This window comes from Cetorhinus maximus, chromosome 5 (assembly GCF_964194155.1).
Source record: "Cetorhinus maximus chromosome 5, sCetMax3.hap1.1, whole genome shotgun sequence".
Taxonomy (NCBI): domain Eukaryota; kingdom Metazoa; phylum Chordata; class Chondrichthyes; order Lamniformes; family Cetorhinidae; genus Cetorhinus; species Cetorhinus maximus.
Window position 1 is genome coordinate 130,773,537 of NC_135883.1, and position 17,039 is coordinate 130,790,575.

Below are 17,039 nucleotides of genomic sequence, written 5' to 3' on the forward strand. Positions count from 1 at the left end.
TTCTGGCCTTATGACGGATGGAAGGTCATTGATGAAGCAGTTGAAGGTGGTTGGGCTGAGGACACCACCCTGAGAAGCTCCTGCAGTGATGTCCTGGAGCTGAGCTGACTGACCCCCAACAACTACAACCATCTTCCTTTGTGCTAGGTATGACTCCAATCAGCAGGGAGTTTTCCCCGATTCCCATTGACTCCAGTTTTACTTGGGCTCCTTGATGCCACATTCGGTCAAATGCCACCTAGAAGTCAAGAGCAGCCACTCTCCAGTTCCAAAATACAATAATCTTAAAAACCTCATATTGCAATACATCTCCAATATAAAGAGTACAATTTCCAGAGAGTACTGTGCAAAGTTCCTTCTTGCTCTTTGAGTTGCACTGGGCTATTCCTGTAAGAGTTGGAAGTTGTTGGACACATGTTTATGAGTAAACTGGCAAGTTGTCATGATCATGTATTTCTAGAGGTGAAGGAGGAAATGCCATGAGGAATGTGTCTTAGTTTTGAATGAATGTGATCAAGTAGAAAATTAAATTGGGAGGAAGGTTTTGTATAGTATCACTTATAAACAATGAAAGTGGAAAATATTTCTTAATGGTCTTCAATGCTGTTATTTCTACATTAAGTTTAAATTGTCAAATAAATGGACAATAAGAACATAACAGATAAGAAGAGGAGTGGGCCAAATGACTCCTCAAGCCTGCTTCACAATTTAGTAAGGTTATGGATGATCATCAACCTCAATTCCACTTTCCTGTCTGATCCCCCATATCCCTGGATTACCCAACAGTCCAAAAAGCTATCTCCCTCAGTCTTGAATATACTCAACAGCTGACTATCTACAGCTCTCTGGGGTAGAGAATTCCCAAGTTTCGTAAACCTCTGAGCAAAGAAATTTCTCATTTCAGTCCTAGATGGCTGTCCCTCATCCTGAGACTATGACCCCTAGTTCTACACTCCACAGTAAGGGGAAATACTCCCTCAGCATCTACCCCGTTAAGCCCCAGAATCTTAAATGTTTCAAAAAGATCACATCTCATTCTTCCAAACTCTTTGTATATAGAGACTAGGAATCAATTCAACTCAATGTCTCCTCATAGGATACACACTCATACCAGGAATGAATCTAGTGAACCTGAGTTGCACCCCCTGGATTGCAAGTATATTCTTCTTTAGGCTTGAAGACCAAAACGGTACACAGTGCTCCAGGTGTGTTCTCACCAAAGCCCTGTAAAATTGCATCAAAACTTCCTTAACTTTATTCTCCAATTTTGCCTTCCTAATTATTTGCTGTACCTTCATGTTAACTTTCTGTGTTTCATGTACATCATCATCATTTAGGTTGTGTTTATCCAATGTAGGATGTCGTCCTCCTCATGCCTTATCCGTTAATCATCTCTATTTGTTGCTGTTCTCGTGCATGTGGTTCCTAGATATGATGTTATGTCATCACTCCATCTTCTTCTCTGTCTTCCCCCTTCTCTTTCCTGTTCTTAGCTGCCACTCCATTAACATTTATGTCCACCTGTATCTTTGAGCAACATTGCCAGTCAATCTCCATTTGGCTTTTTTTATCTTCTGAATGATGTCCTTAACTCTTGATTTTCTGGTGTATTTTACTGCACCTAATTTTATCCCAAATGGTTGTGTAACATCTGTCTTTCTTTTGTTCTCTAAGCTATGCACATATATTTTATATATATATATATATATATATATATATTTGTAGTTGTCCATGATTTTGCCCATATGTCATGGCCAGTATCATACACTAATCATACACTCTCCTCTGCATGGAATATTTCCATATCCCTTGAAGCAACTCCATCCTGCTCGAATCGTACTCAGTACTTCTTCATTTCAAATCCTCCATCTTTAATATTTGGCCCAGATATCTTTAGTCAGTCGTTTTTTTCAATTTCTTGTTCTTCAATTTGTATGGCATCTTCTGTCTTGGAGTTTGCCATATACTTTGTTTTTCCTATATGTGTTTTCAGTCCAATTTTTTTTACTCTGTTTATTTAGTTGTACTTCCAAAGTTTTCAACAGCTGAAGAAATTAGTGTTATGCAAAGCATAAGTCTTTCTCCATTAATATTTAATCATCTTTCCTCTAATGGTATCTTCTTGAATGTCTTCCATTACTGTTTCATGTACAAGGATACTCAAATCCCTCTGAATGTCATTTAATAGTACCTCACCTTTTAGAATTTTAAAAAATTCTTCTCATCAAAGTGAATAACCTCACATTTCTCTATATTGTATGCCATCTATCATCTTTTTGCCTACTCCCTTAAGCTACTTATGCATCTTTGTTGAGCCTTTGGGCAGAAATGGGTCCATGCGGGGAGTTAAATCCCCTAAAAGTGACGTCAGATCAGGTTCCCCGCATCATCCTAAGCTCTTCCGGGTTTCACCCGGCTGAGTTTGAAGGTAAGCGGGAAACATCTGTGCAGTTGTTGGATAAGGATTTTAAATATTTAGGTAGGTTATTAAGTTCTGCTTTAACCAAGAATTGTGGCTTCAACAGCCAGCGGACCTATTTCTTGAACTATCAGCAACTCTCCAGTGTCACCAAGTTGAATACGTGGCAGGGACTGCTTCTTCAGTGAAAATCAAGAGTTCCAGCTATGGCCAGGTGAGAGGCTGCTCAGAGCACTCTTTGTGAGGCAGTTATTAACAGGTGACTGTCAACTTCTCGGAAATCACTCCAAATATTTTGCACTTCACTCACTTTCAGCTGCATTTCCCTGCTGCCAGCCTTCACTACAGCACTGGAGCAGCTTTTGCAGCTCTAAATTGCACCTCTGATGAAGAGAAGAGGGGCAGCAATACTAACACCAAGAGAACACTAAATCAAAATATTATGATTGCTGCAAATCTGAAATAAAAGCAGAAAATTCTAGAAATACCCAGCAGGTCAGGCAGCAGCTGTGGAGAGAGAAACAGAACTAACGCTTCAGGTCGATGACCTTACATCAGAACCGGGAGAAGTTAGAAAAGTAATAGGTTTGAAGCAAGTGAATGTGGGGGTGTGGATGAGGTGGGTAAGTAGAAAAAACAACAAAAGGGAAAAGGGATATATAGGTTGGAGGACAGGAGCGATTAAATGACAAAACGGGTTGGTGGTGCAAAGCCGAAGGAAGTGGTAATGGGATAAGTAAAGCAGAAGATGTGTCTACAAGTGGTATGAATAGCAGAGTAATGAACTGCTGTCTGAAAGCAAAAACAAGAGAAAACGAGAGTTAAATTGTAATTTGTCTATATTGCCTCTCATCATTTTTCCTTCCAAAATGCATCACTTTGCTGCATGAAGTTTCACCTGCCACTCATCTTAACATTTCATCAGTCTTTGTCCTCAAATCTGCCATAATTTCCACCGTTTACTACATTGCTATGTTTTACTTCATCTTAGGCTTTGAAATTATGCCCTTTATACCCAAGTCCAGGTCATTATCTGGTATTGAAAAGCACAAAGGTCCTAATACTAACCCCTGGAAGATACCATTACTTACTTCTTGCCAGCGAGAAACAACCATTTACGACTTGTCTCTGCTTTCTGCACCATAGCCTATTTCACATCCATGCTGCCACTGCAATCCTGTATGATTCAATTTTGCTTACAAGTCTATTATGTGGCTCTTTATCAAATGCCTTCAGCAAGTCCAGATATACACCATCATCTCCACGACCTTAGTCAACTCTCTTCATTATTCCATTAAAAAATTCAATCAAGTTAGTACTTCCACCTGTCAACTGCAAATTAATTATTTCTTCTGAGGTTTATTGTGTGGCAGGTGATGCGCCAAGTTAGTGGAGACATAATAACCTTCGCAAAGATGTATGTGGGCTTTAGCAGTGGTGTCTAGGCCAGGCAAGCATCTGTATCATGGGGCAAGGGAAGGCCAAAATTTCTGTAGGCATGGGCAAGCAGGTGCCAAAGATAGGCCCAAAGTAGTGACTGTATCTGCCTGCCGGCTCCTAATGAAGTTCTCATCCACTGCGGTTGGATCAACATTGGAAGGTGTCCTAGCATTGTGACCTGAGAAATTTCAGGGGCACGCGAATATGTGCATACATTTATTTGATTGAAGGTTTTCTTGACAGCTTACCTGTTTTTCAGCAGAGCCATAATCCGCGCTTTGGTTTGGCATGAAGTACATGATATCACCCTGGTTTTTTGCCATCTCTTGAAGAGCCATGGCTGTTCGTACAGTTGAATTTCTTGCATGCACAAACACCATCACCTAGGAAGAGACAACAATGGAATAGTTAAATACAACAAAAGCTTGAGCTATTACAAAGAAATATACTAGCAGTAATGATAATTGATTTTCCACTAACAAATTTTCCTTTATTATTTTCTAAGTTTGTTTATGTGATTCTTCCGGCAGAATGCATGGGGAAACCCTTAAATGCTTGATCGTGATCTGACGTCGTGAACAAAGGAGTTCAGTCATCATTCACTCACCTTTGGTGAGAATCACATGCACCAAACTGCTGCTGATGGAATCCCCTTAGGCCCAAGATTGACTGAATTTTGATGCTAACTTCACCATAATAAAAAATGTTCAAACTAGGAGCGTTTGTAACATAAACAAGGAAAAACATCTTTCTCACGCTGGTGAATAAGCAAAGCTGAACGAAACATCTGGGAACTATTTGCAACAACGCAGCCATACCCAGGAGGAAAATATTGCTCTGTTTGAACTCTCATGTCATAAGACTATAATTAATGATCATGGCATGGTGAGCGAAAGCAAATTTCATGGGTAAATTTCAGTCAGCAGTGATTAGATGGCAGTGGTAAGAGCCTTGTGACATTACAATATGTGTTCAGCTGAACCTTGACCAAAGATCTACCATAAGATTTAACTTTACATGGTTTATCTTTTTGCATAGATATCATAATCATCTCATTATTACACTGGTTAGAAAAAAATACTAAAAGTGCTCATGAGGCTTGAGATATATATAGATATATAACCAAATTGCCATGAATAGTATTTTAATTCACATGTTCCAACTCAACGTACATATTTTCAAAGTAATGGCAAACAACAGTTTATTTTAGCCAACCTCAAACATGAAGTTAGATAGGATATTCATGAATGTTCTGTTAAAAAATAACTCAATTTGCTGACCTAGCCAGTGTCTGTGTGGGTTTACTGGAAATAGTAAAGTGGCAAAAATCAAATGTGAACACTTCAGTGATTTTTGTGAATTTTGAATAGTTATCCTTATGTAATTTTTTAAAATCCTTTGCAGATAATTACAACATTAATTCTAATTGTTCAAACGAAAACTGAAAATGGGGAAAAATATCCCAATTAAGCAATTATTTTTCAGACTGGAATGCTATCTAAGGTTTGGCATTCAGAACATGAAAACATACTTGCCTGGTAGATTTTTATTTAAATTCTGTAATTCATAACAAATTTTGTTCATAAAATGCATTGTTTTCAAGCTGTTATCTTTTCTAAGTGACATAGTTTCATCTAGCATTAAAATTAAGGATTGCTAATTTTTATTGAAACAAACCTCGGGCGAAATCATCCCAGAATTGCACTAAGTACGATCACGGGTGTGTAAAACAACGTTTTACCCGCCGGCCACAACGGCGGGTTTTTGCGCCGTATCGTCTCATTCCCACCTCATTATTTATGTAGTTATGGGAAACACGCTGTTTCGCTGGCGGGCTTCCTCTGATTCGCTCACCAAACTGTCACCTCACCACTTCCTAATGCTGGGCGCCATATTTGAACTGCAGCTGCGTGCACACTTCTCAATGCTTGCAGCCCAGAATTGCTGCACAGAAGGCATGGTCCCGAAAGACAAAAGCCCACCGTTTTTCTGGTGCGTCCCTGGAACGCCTTTTTGGATGCCGTGGAGGCTTGTCGTGATGTCCTCTACCCCTACTCAGGCCAAAGGAGGCCCATCAGTGTCACCACTTTGGCTTGGGAGGCAGTGGCAACGGTGGTCAGTGCCAACACTGCACAGAAGAGGTTGGCCTTCCAGTGCAGAACAAGGATGAATGATCTCATCCGTGTTGCCAGGGTAAGGGTAACCATCTCACCACTCTAAACTCACATAATCACAAGGCCATCACATAGTCACTGGCATCTCACTCATTGCCAACTCAAGGAACATCACCATTCAGTCTCTCACACGAACCCTCACATCTCCATCTGGCCTCATCTCCTCTGGAGGCTGCCTCCTCAGCCCTCAACCTCTTGAGGCTACTTGCACAGATCAACATGTATCCCCACACACACCCTGGGATATCCCCCTTCCCCAGTACTGCCCTAGCCCTGCAACCTCTTTCTTTGCCTGAGGCTACTTCTCCCCCTTCCCCAAGCAAGCCCTAGCCCTGCAGCCATTGAAAAGCCACCCCCGCCTTATGGCCAGCCTGTTAAGTAGACACCTGCCCGTGAGCTCCACTAAAAGTAATGTTGTGCTGCCTGGGAAGCCTAGCACTGATGACCATGAGTGCTGCCCTAAGCAAGGTAGGCAAACAAACCTCAAAGTCCTGAGGAAGTGCAGCTCACCAGATGCACGTCGCTTATGTTCAGTTTTGAAACACATCGGAATGCAATCATGCTGATGTGCCCGGGTGATCCAGCGTGGGGGAATGATCCTGGCATGCAGGCACAATAATGAGATGCAAATACATGGAAATTATGTTACCAAAGTTGGATTGCGGGAAATGCAGCCTGCCATTGACGGGTGCAATGGACAATCGCAAACTTGTTTTATGATAGCGTGAAACTGATTTTTGGCCGACCCGCCATATTATCTGCTCACGCCACCAAACATGTCTGCCAGCAACGGGAGAGGGTGATTCAACGCATCTTCCTTTTGCTGTGGCCTTTCTAGAAAGGAATTTAAATATTGAAGTGATTAGCGACACTATGCAGCCGCTTCTGATTTGTGGCAGGGACTTCTGACGGAAGTCAGAACTTCCTCATGTACTCAAGTTCAAACTTCCAGGAGCTTAGTGCTTTGCTGCTTTTGTTGCTATTCTTGGTACTTCTCACTGTAACCATCTCTGAGTTGTTCGGCAAAGTTTAAAGGCATCACTGCCTGTCATAGGCTGGCTAGAGCACACGTTTCAGACAGAATGCTGAGTGTTTGGTATCTAATTAAATTCTCCAATTCCTTACAACATGTGCATACCTGTACACTGGAGGACACAGTGTCCATAAATGCATTCTTAATTGTTGTATTTGGTTTCTATTTAGTTAGCAGATCTCCTGTGGCATTGCTCAAATCAAATATGAGGATAATAAGTCTGCCTCCTAATGACAGAAGTGTTCTACCATGTAATATATAATGTGTTTGTATACAACAGGATAACTTATGTCTTGCATGCATTTTCCTAATGGGGCAAAGAACCGCCTCAGGGAGAACTGTCAGCTAAACTGCAGTTAAAAGAACAGGCTAGCTTAAGGCCTCAAAGAAAAACTGCAGCAAAGCAGAAATCTGGCCTTCACCTGCTCAGTTGCTTCCCTCTCACATCCTGAGATCAAGTGGAGACGAAATCCTGGTGACAAGGAAGGTTTGCTTTTTTAAAAAAACAAAAAGATTCCAAAACAGCAATCCTGTCCTTCCATCTTGAGATTTAGCAGAAAGGAATGTTCAGCAGGAATTAGTACGGGAGAAGTCAGTCCTGGGAGTGGGCTGGTACTACTTTTATATGCAATCCCAGTTAGGGTGCTATTGGAATAGGCTGCTTGAGTGCACATTGCTCCAGTTTTCAAAAACAAGTATCTGAGCAATTGCACAAGAGATGTGCAGGTAAAAGTGTCCGGGCAGCACTGAGGCAATTATTTAACAAGTCTGCCAGTTCCTTATTTTCATTCGCAATATTATTCAAGTCTGTTTTTGAAGAGGCAACACTACCCTCGATGACACCTTTCTTCCCAACATAACTGTAAAAATCTTGTTATTCTTGATATCCCTCCCAAGTTTCTTTCTGTATTCCTTTTTGTAGCTCTTGCTATATTTCTTGTCATCCTTTGCTGTCCTTTCTATATCTCCCAGTCCTCAGGATACCACTGTTCATCCATAGTTCTACCTGGTAATTTTAAATACTGTTTCCACTGACAGAATGAGCAGTAATTGGAGGACAAAAATTTCAAGTCATTGGCAGAAGAACCAGTGCCGATATGAGGTTTTCTTTTAACCCATAAAGTTGCTGTGATCTGGAACGCACTGCCTGAAAGATCAACTTTCAAAAAAGTAATTGGATAAATACTTGAAGAGAAAAATTTACAGGGCTATCCGTTCCTTCCATTCCTAACAGCACTATGGGTGTACCTATGCCACATGGACTGCAGCAGTTCAAGAAGGCAGCTCACCACCATTTTCTCAAGGACAATTAGGGATGGGCAATAAATGCTGGCCCAGCCACATCCCGTGAAAGAATAAAAAAAGAGTGGAACGAATTGGATAGTTCTATCAAAGAGCCAGCACAGGTACAATGCGCTGAATGGCCTTCTGCGTTGTATTTTATGACTCCAACTAGCAGCAAGTTACTTGTTCTATATTCAAACAAAGTGGCCTAGAGAATGGATAAGAATGTGGAAACCACTGTCAGAAAGAATAGTTGAAGCAAATAGCATGGACGCATTTAAGGGGAAGCTAGATAAACATATGAATGAGAAAGGAAATAAAAGTTATGCTGCTAGGGTTAGATGAAGCGGAGTCGGAGGAGGTTCATGTGAACCATAACTGCCAGCATGGATCTGTTGGGCAAATGGTTTCCTGTGTTACACATCTATATAAGTGTGTGAGATATGCAAGTTTCATCCAATACATCCAATTCAGAAGAGAACAATCTCTTCAACCCTAGACAACTGAAATCCTCAACTAAGGTATCAGAGATGATGATTAGGGTGTAGCTGTTTGCTAATGACTGTGCTCTCGTGACATCTGTGACATCTTTTGATTATCTGCTCCTATCACTGCTTGCTTGTCCCTACAACCACACCCCACCCCCCTCAACTTCTCTCTCCCCCCGCCCACCTTAAACCAGCTTATATTTCATCCATCTCCTAACTATACTCAGTTCTGTTGAAGGGTCGTGAGGACTCGAAACGTCGACTCTTTTCTTCTCCACCGATGCTGCCAGACCTGCTGAGTTTTTCCAGGTAATTCTGTTTTTGACTGTGCTCTCGTGTTACATTGTAAGCATAACCTTCAAAGGATTATGGACTTTTTTTTTTAAAGTGGCTGATGACTTTGACTTTGGGCTAACTACCAGCTTAAGGAAGACAGAGATAGTTCACCAATCACCATTAAATTCTGACTATACTCCACCTACTATAACTATCAACGACACAACCTTGAAGGCTGTAGATAACTTTACTTATCTTAGAAGCACAAGCTCCAGAAATGTCTGCATTGACAGTGAGGAGGCAAATAGAATTCTCAGGGCAAGCTCAGCATTTGTCATTTATATAAGAAACCGGAGGAAACAAGGTATCAAACTTATGTCCCTGAGGCTACATTCATAATTTAAACTTGGGCACCACCTGGAAGGTAGGCCGAGACTAGGGCTCAAGGGTTCCGTGAAGGCCAGCCTCAGGAAATGTGACATGTCCACCACAGATTGTGAGGAAAATGCACAAGAAAGAACTGCCTAGGGAGAAATCTCAAGTAGTGGTGTTGTTTCGTTCCAACTGCAAAAAATACAAGTAGCTAAGGATAAAAGGCAAACTAGAAAGACCAGTCAGTCCCAACAAAATCAGACAATTCATCCTTGTCTGCACTATGGAAAGCCATGCAGGTCTGCAATCAGGCTCTGCAGTAATGTTCAGACACAAACAGATGACTCAAGAAATGGCCATCTTCAAAAACAAAGGGAAACTGACAATGACAGTACTGACACTGAGGCGAATTAGAGGTAGTTCATTTATGACAAGTGCAGATGGGGGGGAGGGGGGGGGGAAACGACTGCTAAAGATCACTTTGACTCGCAAACTTATGCGAGAAATGTTTAATACTCAATGTACCAAAACCACAAGAAATTTGTTTAATGATATTCATAAAATGAATTATAAAATTAGCTCCATGGGAGGCACATGTCAACAAAATTGACCTAGATTTTCTTGCAACAGTGATATCAATGACACACAAAAAAAATTTAGCCATCAATCTCGCCAATGATAACTTAATCTATATTTTCTTGCATTTTTGTTTAGAACATGCCACATCAGGCATAGCAGAAAATCAGAAGTGGTGCAGATTAAAGCCAATGTTTGTCAGCTTTTGGTAACCAAGATGCTCTTCGATACCCATCACAGCTCCTTCTCTGTTGATTATAACATTTGGGGCCAGTTGAACAGATCATATACTGACCAGGCTTCAGCCATCATATCTTGGTGATATAATTAAGTGATCTTCAGGCTCCTCTCATTAATGCGCGGAATAGCCAATACATTCATTAAGTTTGGAATGTTATGAATTCCTTTGTGGTTTGTAGATTTTAGAAGGAAAATTCAATGATGATAATGAATTTCAGTGCCATGTTCTCCTTTGTTTGAAAATAAAATATTTCCATGAAGTATCAAATTACAGGGGCCTGCTCCTGCTCTTATTTCTTATGATCTTATGACTTATGACCTTATGGCAGCTGGTAAAATACATCAGTGTTTAATAAACTAAAGTTATTTAAATCTTAGCTGAAATGGTTTAATTATAGAATCATTTAATGACTGTGTCAAATGGATGCTTTGTATTAAATCAGGCTTTTCCCAAGTTACCAGCAGCTAAGCAAACAAGCTTAGATCAGCTTGTAAAAGGAAGACATGCATGAACAAAGCGTTACTCATGACCAGCAGCCGTCTCAAAGTGCTTTGCAACCAATGAAGCACTTTATAACAGTAACTACACATCAAAATGTTGGAAACACAGCAGCCAATCTGTGCAAAGCAATTTTCCACAAACAGCAATGTGATAATAACCAGATAATCTGTTTGTGTGATGTTGTTTGAGGGCTAAATAATTTCCCTGCCCTTCCTCAAAATAGTGCCATGGGATCTTTTATGTCACCCGAGAGGGCAGACGGACCTCGGTCTCATCTGAAAGGTGGCAGCTCCAACAGTGCAGCACTCCCTCAGTACGACACTGAAGTGTCAGCTTTGAATTTTAAGCTCAATCCTGTAGTGGGATAAGAAATAGGAACCGTATGGCTCATAGAGGGTACCAACTGAGCCAAGGCCGACACTTAAGACATGCAACAGTCTTAAAAACTGACCTGGAGCAATAAATCACATGCTGCCAAATCTCAAAAGCCATTATTTTTCCATCTAAGTGCGAGTGATGTGTAAACCATCTGAAAAGCAGGAAAATTGTGACCTCAACAAGAACAATATACTGCACGTGCTGGAAATTTGAATTAACTAAAATGCTAGAAATACTCAGCAGGTCTGGCAGCAATTGTGCAGAGAGAAACAGGGTTAACATTTCAATTTAAAGACCTTTCATCAGAAGAAATGTTACCTCCATTGGGGAGGAGTTATGATAATTAATTGCTGTTTATGGCAAGGATAATGAAGGAGTGGTATAAAGGTCCCAGGAAAATATGGCGTGACATAATTAATGACAAATCGCTTATTCAATAATCTGCTTTTTTTTATGCCTCTCAAGGTCCCAGTCATGAAATTGCACATCTCCAAGAAAATTGGGTCTGATGTACATGACAATAAACAAATCAACTACATAATCTATGAGTTAAGGCAAATATTAGTGGTTTTAAGATAAATCTTTCTGTAATTGAAGAAAGTGTGGGAAAATTTAAGAATACAATTTGGAACTCGCTTCTTTAATTTTCTGGCAGGATCAGGTGAAGAAGTATCTTTTCAAATACATCACAGGATCACAGAATGGTTACAGCAAAAGAGGCTGCCATTTGGCCTGCCATGTTTGTGCAGGCCCTCTGAAGGAGCAATTCACCTCGAACCATTCCTCGGTCTTCTCCCCATAGCCTTGCACATTCTTCTTTTCAGGCAGATACAATTCCCTCTTGAATGCCTCAATCGAACCTGCCTTCATCACACTCACGCAGTGCATTTCAAATCCTAACCACTCGCTGCATGAGAAAACTTCTTTTCATGTCACCATTTCTTCTTTAGCCAATTACTTTAAATCCATGCCCTCTTGTTCTCGATCCTTTCACGAGTGGGAACAGTTTCTCCCTAATGCCTGTATATCTACTGGAACTGCATAAATCATTAGTTAGGCCACAACTTGAATACTGTGTGCAGTTCTGGTCACCTCATTACAGAGAGGATGCAATTGTACGAGAGAGGGTACAGAGGCGATTAACAAGGATGTTGCCAGGACTGGAAAAATGCAGCTATGAGGAAAATTTGGAGTTGAGCTCCTTGGAACAGAGGAGGCTGAGGGGAGATTTGATTGAGATGTACAAAATTGGGAGGGCCTACTTACCTGAGCAAAGGAATCAGTGACTAGGGGGGGTAAAGATTTCAAGTGATTGGTAAAAAGATTAGAGGGGAGATGAGGAAAATGTTTTTTCACCTAGAGGATGGTAGGTGTCTGGAACTCACTGTCCGAAAAAGGTAGTAGAGGCAGAAACCCTCAACTCATTTAAAAGGGGTCTGGACACGCATTTCAAGTACCATAACCTGCAGGGCTATGGAATAAATGCTGGAAAGTGGGACTAGACTGCGTGACTCGTTTTTTACCAGGCGCAGACATGGTGGGCCAAGAGGCCTCCTTCTGTGCCATGAACTTTCTATGACTTCTACTTCTATGATTTCTACTCTGTCCAGACTCCTCATGATTTTGAATACCTCTATCAAATCTCCTCTCCACCTTCCCTTCTCCAAGGAAAGCATTCCCAACATCTCCAATCTATCTTCATAACTGAACTTCCTCATCCCTGGGACCATTCTAGTGAAACTTTTCTGCACTCTCTCTAATGCCTTCACATCCTTCCTAAAGTGTAGTGCACAGAACTGGACGTAATACTCTAGTTAGGGCTAAACAAGCATTTTATACATGTTTAACATAGCTTCCTTGCATTTGTACTTTATGCCATTATTTATAAAGCTTAGGATGCTTTATAAACCATGCTCTCTCAATTTGTTCTGCTACCTTCAATGATTTATGCACATATATACCCAGGTCCCTTTGCTCCTGCACCCCCTTTAGAATTGTACCCTTTATTTGATATTATTCCTCCATGTTTTTTCCACCAAAATGAATCACTTCACGTTTCTCTGCATTAAATTTCATCTGCCACTTGCTATAGGGCAACAACACTGTTGACATCATGACATAACATATGATGGAAGTGCAGATTTTTACTTTTTTGGCATAAGTTTGTATCTCAGTAGCATGTATTTTTGCCTTCAAATTCCTCCCAGGCACAGTACCTCTGACACTTATTATTTTATTACTCCTGAAACTTCTAAATTCCCAGTCACTCATTAATTACTCTAAACTACTTCATCTTCAAACTGATTTGGAGTATAATGCTGGAAAATGTGAAATCGTCCATTTTGGCAGGAAGAATAAAGAGAAGCATATTACCTAAATGGTGAGAGATTGCTGAGCTCTGAGGTGCAGAGGGATCTAGGTGTCCTGGTGCATGAATCACAAAAGGCTAGTATGCAAGTACAGTAAGTAATTAGGAAAGCTAATAGAATGTTATCATTGATTGCGAGGGGAATTGAATGCAAAATTAGGGAGGTTATGCTTCAGTTGTACAGGGCACTAGTGAGACCACATTTGGAGTACTGTGTACAGTACTGGTCACCTTATTTAAGAAAGGATGTAAATGCATTGGAAACAGTTAAGGGAAGGTTTACCAGGCTAATAGCTGGAATGGGTGAATTGTCTTATGAGGAAAGGTTGGACAGACTTGGCTTGTATCCGCTGGATATAGAAGAGTAAAAGGCGACTTGATTGAAACATAAGATCTTGAGGGGTCTTGACAGGGTGGATGTGGAGAGAATGTTTCCTCTTGCAGAAGAATCTAGAACTAGGGGGTCACTATTTAAAAATAAGTGGTGGCCCATTTAAGATAAAGATGAGGCAAAATGTTTTCACTCAGAGGTTTGTGAGTCTGTGGAACTCTCTTCCTGAAAAGGTGTTGGAAGCAGAGTCTTTGGCTATTTTTAAGGCAGAGGTGGATAGATTCTTGGTAAGCAAGAGCGTGATAGGTTATTGGCGGTAGACGGGATGCAGATTTGAGATTACTATCAGATCAGCCATGATCTTATTAAATGGTGGAGCAGGCTCGAGGGGCTCAATGGCCTACTTCTGCTCCTTGCTCATATGTATGTTCAATTATTTATAACTGGAGACAGTTATTTTATTAGTGCTTCTTCTATTACACTAAGTTTACCTGTTATTTTCATCTCTATTTGTATAGCAGTGCAAGTAGGGAGCACTAGAATATCCCTTTTTCTCACCGGTGCTTTCTGAACACTGATTCATTTAGATTGTAATTCAAATGTTTCCTTGGAGGTTTTTGAAAAATGTCTGCAATGTTCAATAATCTTTAGAGTAACATCAATTGTCAGGAAAAAAACATTCAGCAGTGCTTTAAATTATAAACTATATTTAGCACTTAAACTACCATTAAGATAATTTTGTGGGACATATCAATAACCACAGCAATTAAAAGAGTAAAACCATTCAATTGCACTATTAAAGGGTTACATTTTTGTATATTGACTTTCATTTAACTGTATAGATTCTATGGTTTTATTGTGCACTGCACATGGAGGTTGTTTTGTTTTTTATTCCTCTAACACTAAATCTATATTGGAATTGGAACCACTATTCCACACTATTTTGTTGGAGGAACAAATTGGGCCAAATCCTCTTAGAAAATTAATGGCGACTTCAGAAGAATCAGAACATGCCACGAATTGCAAATTTCCTGAACTTGCTGGTTGATTTACTCCATTTGCCTCGCAAAAATGGCATTGTGTCATCAGCGCTCCTGTTCTTTTTAAGTTTGCTGGATTTGCATAATAATTGTTCATTAAACTTGCCGCAGAAATTTAGGGTAGGTGATAAAGAGGGTAAATAGCCTTTCAATGATATGATAATTGTTAATGCAATGTCAATCAACCTCTTGAGCCCAGAAAGGGAACAATTTAAACCGTTCAATCTCTTTCTTGCATATAATAAATTCTTCTTGGGGGATTCAAAAAAAATTTCAACTTGCTTTTTTTTTTCTTACTTTTCCTTTCTGTCTTTTTCCCTTTATTAATCAGATTTATCTTTCTCTCCATTTCCTTGTGTATTTGATTTCATAGAATCATACAACGGTTACAACATTGAAGGAGGTCATTCAGCTGGTCGGGCACACGTTGGCTGTCTGCAAAAGCAATTTAGCTCATCCCAATAGCGGCCCTTTCCCCTTAGCTGTCCAAATATTTTCCCTTTAGATGCTTATCCAATTCCCTTTTAAAAGCCACAATTGCATCTGCCTCCACCACCCTTTCAGGCAGTGAATTCCAAATGGTACCACTCTTTGTGTAAAAAAGTTTTTCCTTATGTCGCCTTTAGTTCTTTTGGCAATCACCTTAAATCTGTATCCTCTAGTTCTCAACCCTTCTACCAATGGCAACAGTTTCACTGTATCGAACCCGTTCAGAGCCCTCATGATTTTAAACACCTCTATGGAATGAAACTCCAGCTTATCCTCCTCCGGCTCTGCGGTTTCTCTCACAATCTTTAAAATCTCATTGGTTAAGGGGATACACCGCTGGTACCTTCATTCACTAAAGTTCCCGATGGCCCATTGCCCTCAATGTGTCCTTATTATTTTGCATTTCCAGCAATGCATGGTATTATGATCCAAGGACCAGATCCCCAAATTTTGGTAAAATCCAGTTAGGGACCTGTAGCGGTTTATTTAAAATAAACAAAGTTTGAGATTCAAGGCACTTGCTAAGAGAATAAAGCCTTAAGATTCCACGGTTTTGAACAAACAAAATAAACTTTACTATACAAAGCCAGAAACATAAAACAACTTACAACATCTATCTTATGCTCAAACATTCAGAATCAACTTGAGGTACACGTGAATTAACAGGCAAACTGTGGTCAAACACACCACACTGCACAATAAATAGCAGATGTGATCAAGACAAATGCCAAGGATTTCTCAGCAATCCACCCAGATATCAGTGTCCACTGTGAGTTACACAATCTCATTAAAATTCTGTCTCCCTCATGAGGATTTCCAGTCTTCACCTTTGAAGATCTAACCTCTGAGCTCACTCCAAAAGTCACTCTGACTTGTATTGCCTCCACGACTGCTCACCTCCTGATGGTTTAATCTCTTCCACTCCGACTACTTTCACTGGCTTCCCAAGGCTTCACTTCAGCATCAATTACTGGCGCAATGTATGAATACGAATTAGGAGCAGGAGTAGGCCACTTGGTCCTCAGGCCTGCTCTGCCTTTCAATAACATCATGGTTGATCTGATTTCAGCTCTTTAACACCCGGCCAGCTTCACTGGGCTAGCACTGCCCCTGGATTTCACCATCTATGCCAAGCTGCAAAGGGCTCCTAGATCTTCTTCTGAACCCTAACCCTCTCCACTGTGGAAGCAGCAACCTTTTCCACCCACCACCTTCTCAGCTCCTCAGGGCTTCTCCTAAGCCCTAACTGCCTGGAGACTGCTAAGCATAGTTACCTGGAGCCTCTTCTCCCGACGTCTGAACACACCCAGACATATGGACTGATATAAGGAGAAATTCTCTTTCCCAGGGGCTGTGGATGCTCAGTCAATGTGTATGTTCAAGATGAAGATCAATATATTTTTGGACGTTATGGGAATCAAGACATCATCGGGTGGGAAACCAGAATTGATGAGATGTTCAGTCATAATCCTATTGAATAGCGGAGCAGGCTCGACGGGCCATATGGCATACTTCTGCAGCTGTATCTCCTGTTCTTATGTCTTATTCTATTTTGTTGCTCATTTCTTCAGTATTAACTATACCCCTAATTTGGCATCATCTGCAGATTTTGAAATTGTACTTCCGATT

General features: G+C 40.6%; 1 protein-coding gene across 1 annotated transcript in view; it reads right to left on the bottom strand.

Annotated features, from left to right (window-relative positions):
- Positions 1-17,039, bottom strand: part of ascc3 (activating signal cointegrator 1 complex subunit 3) — a 634,438-nt gene that overhangs the window by 379,382 nt on the left and 238,017 nt on the right. Inside the window, exon 14 of the mRNA XM_078542487.1 lies at positions 4,108-4,242. Within this exon, the coding sequence (XP_078398613.1) occupies positions 4,108-4,242 (135 nt within the window). The remainder of the gene's footprint in view (positions 1-4,107; positions 4,243-17,039) is intronic.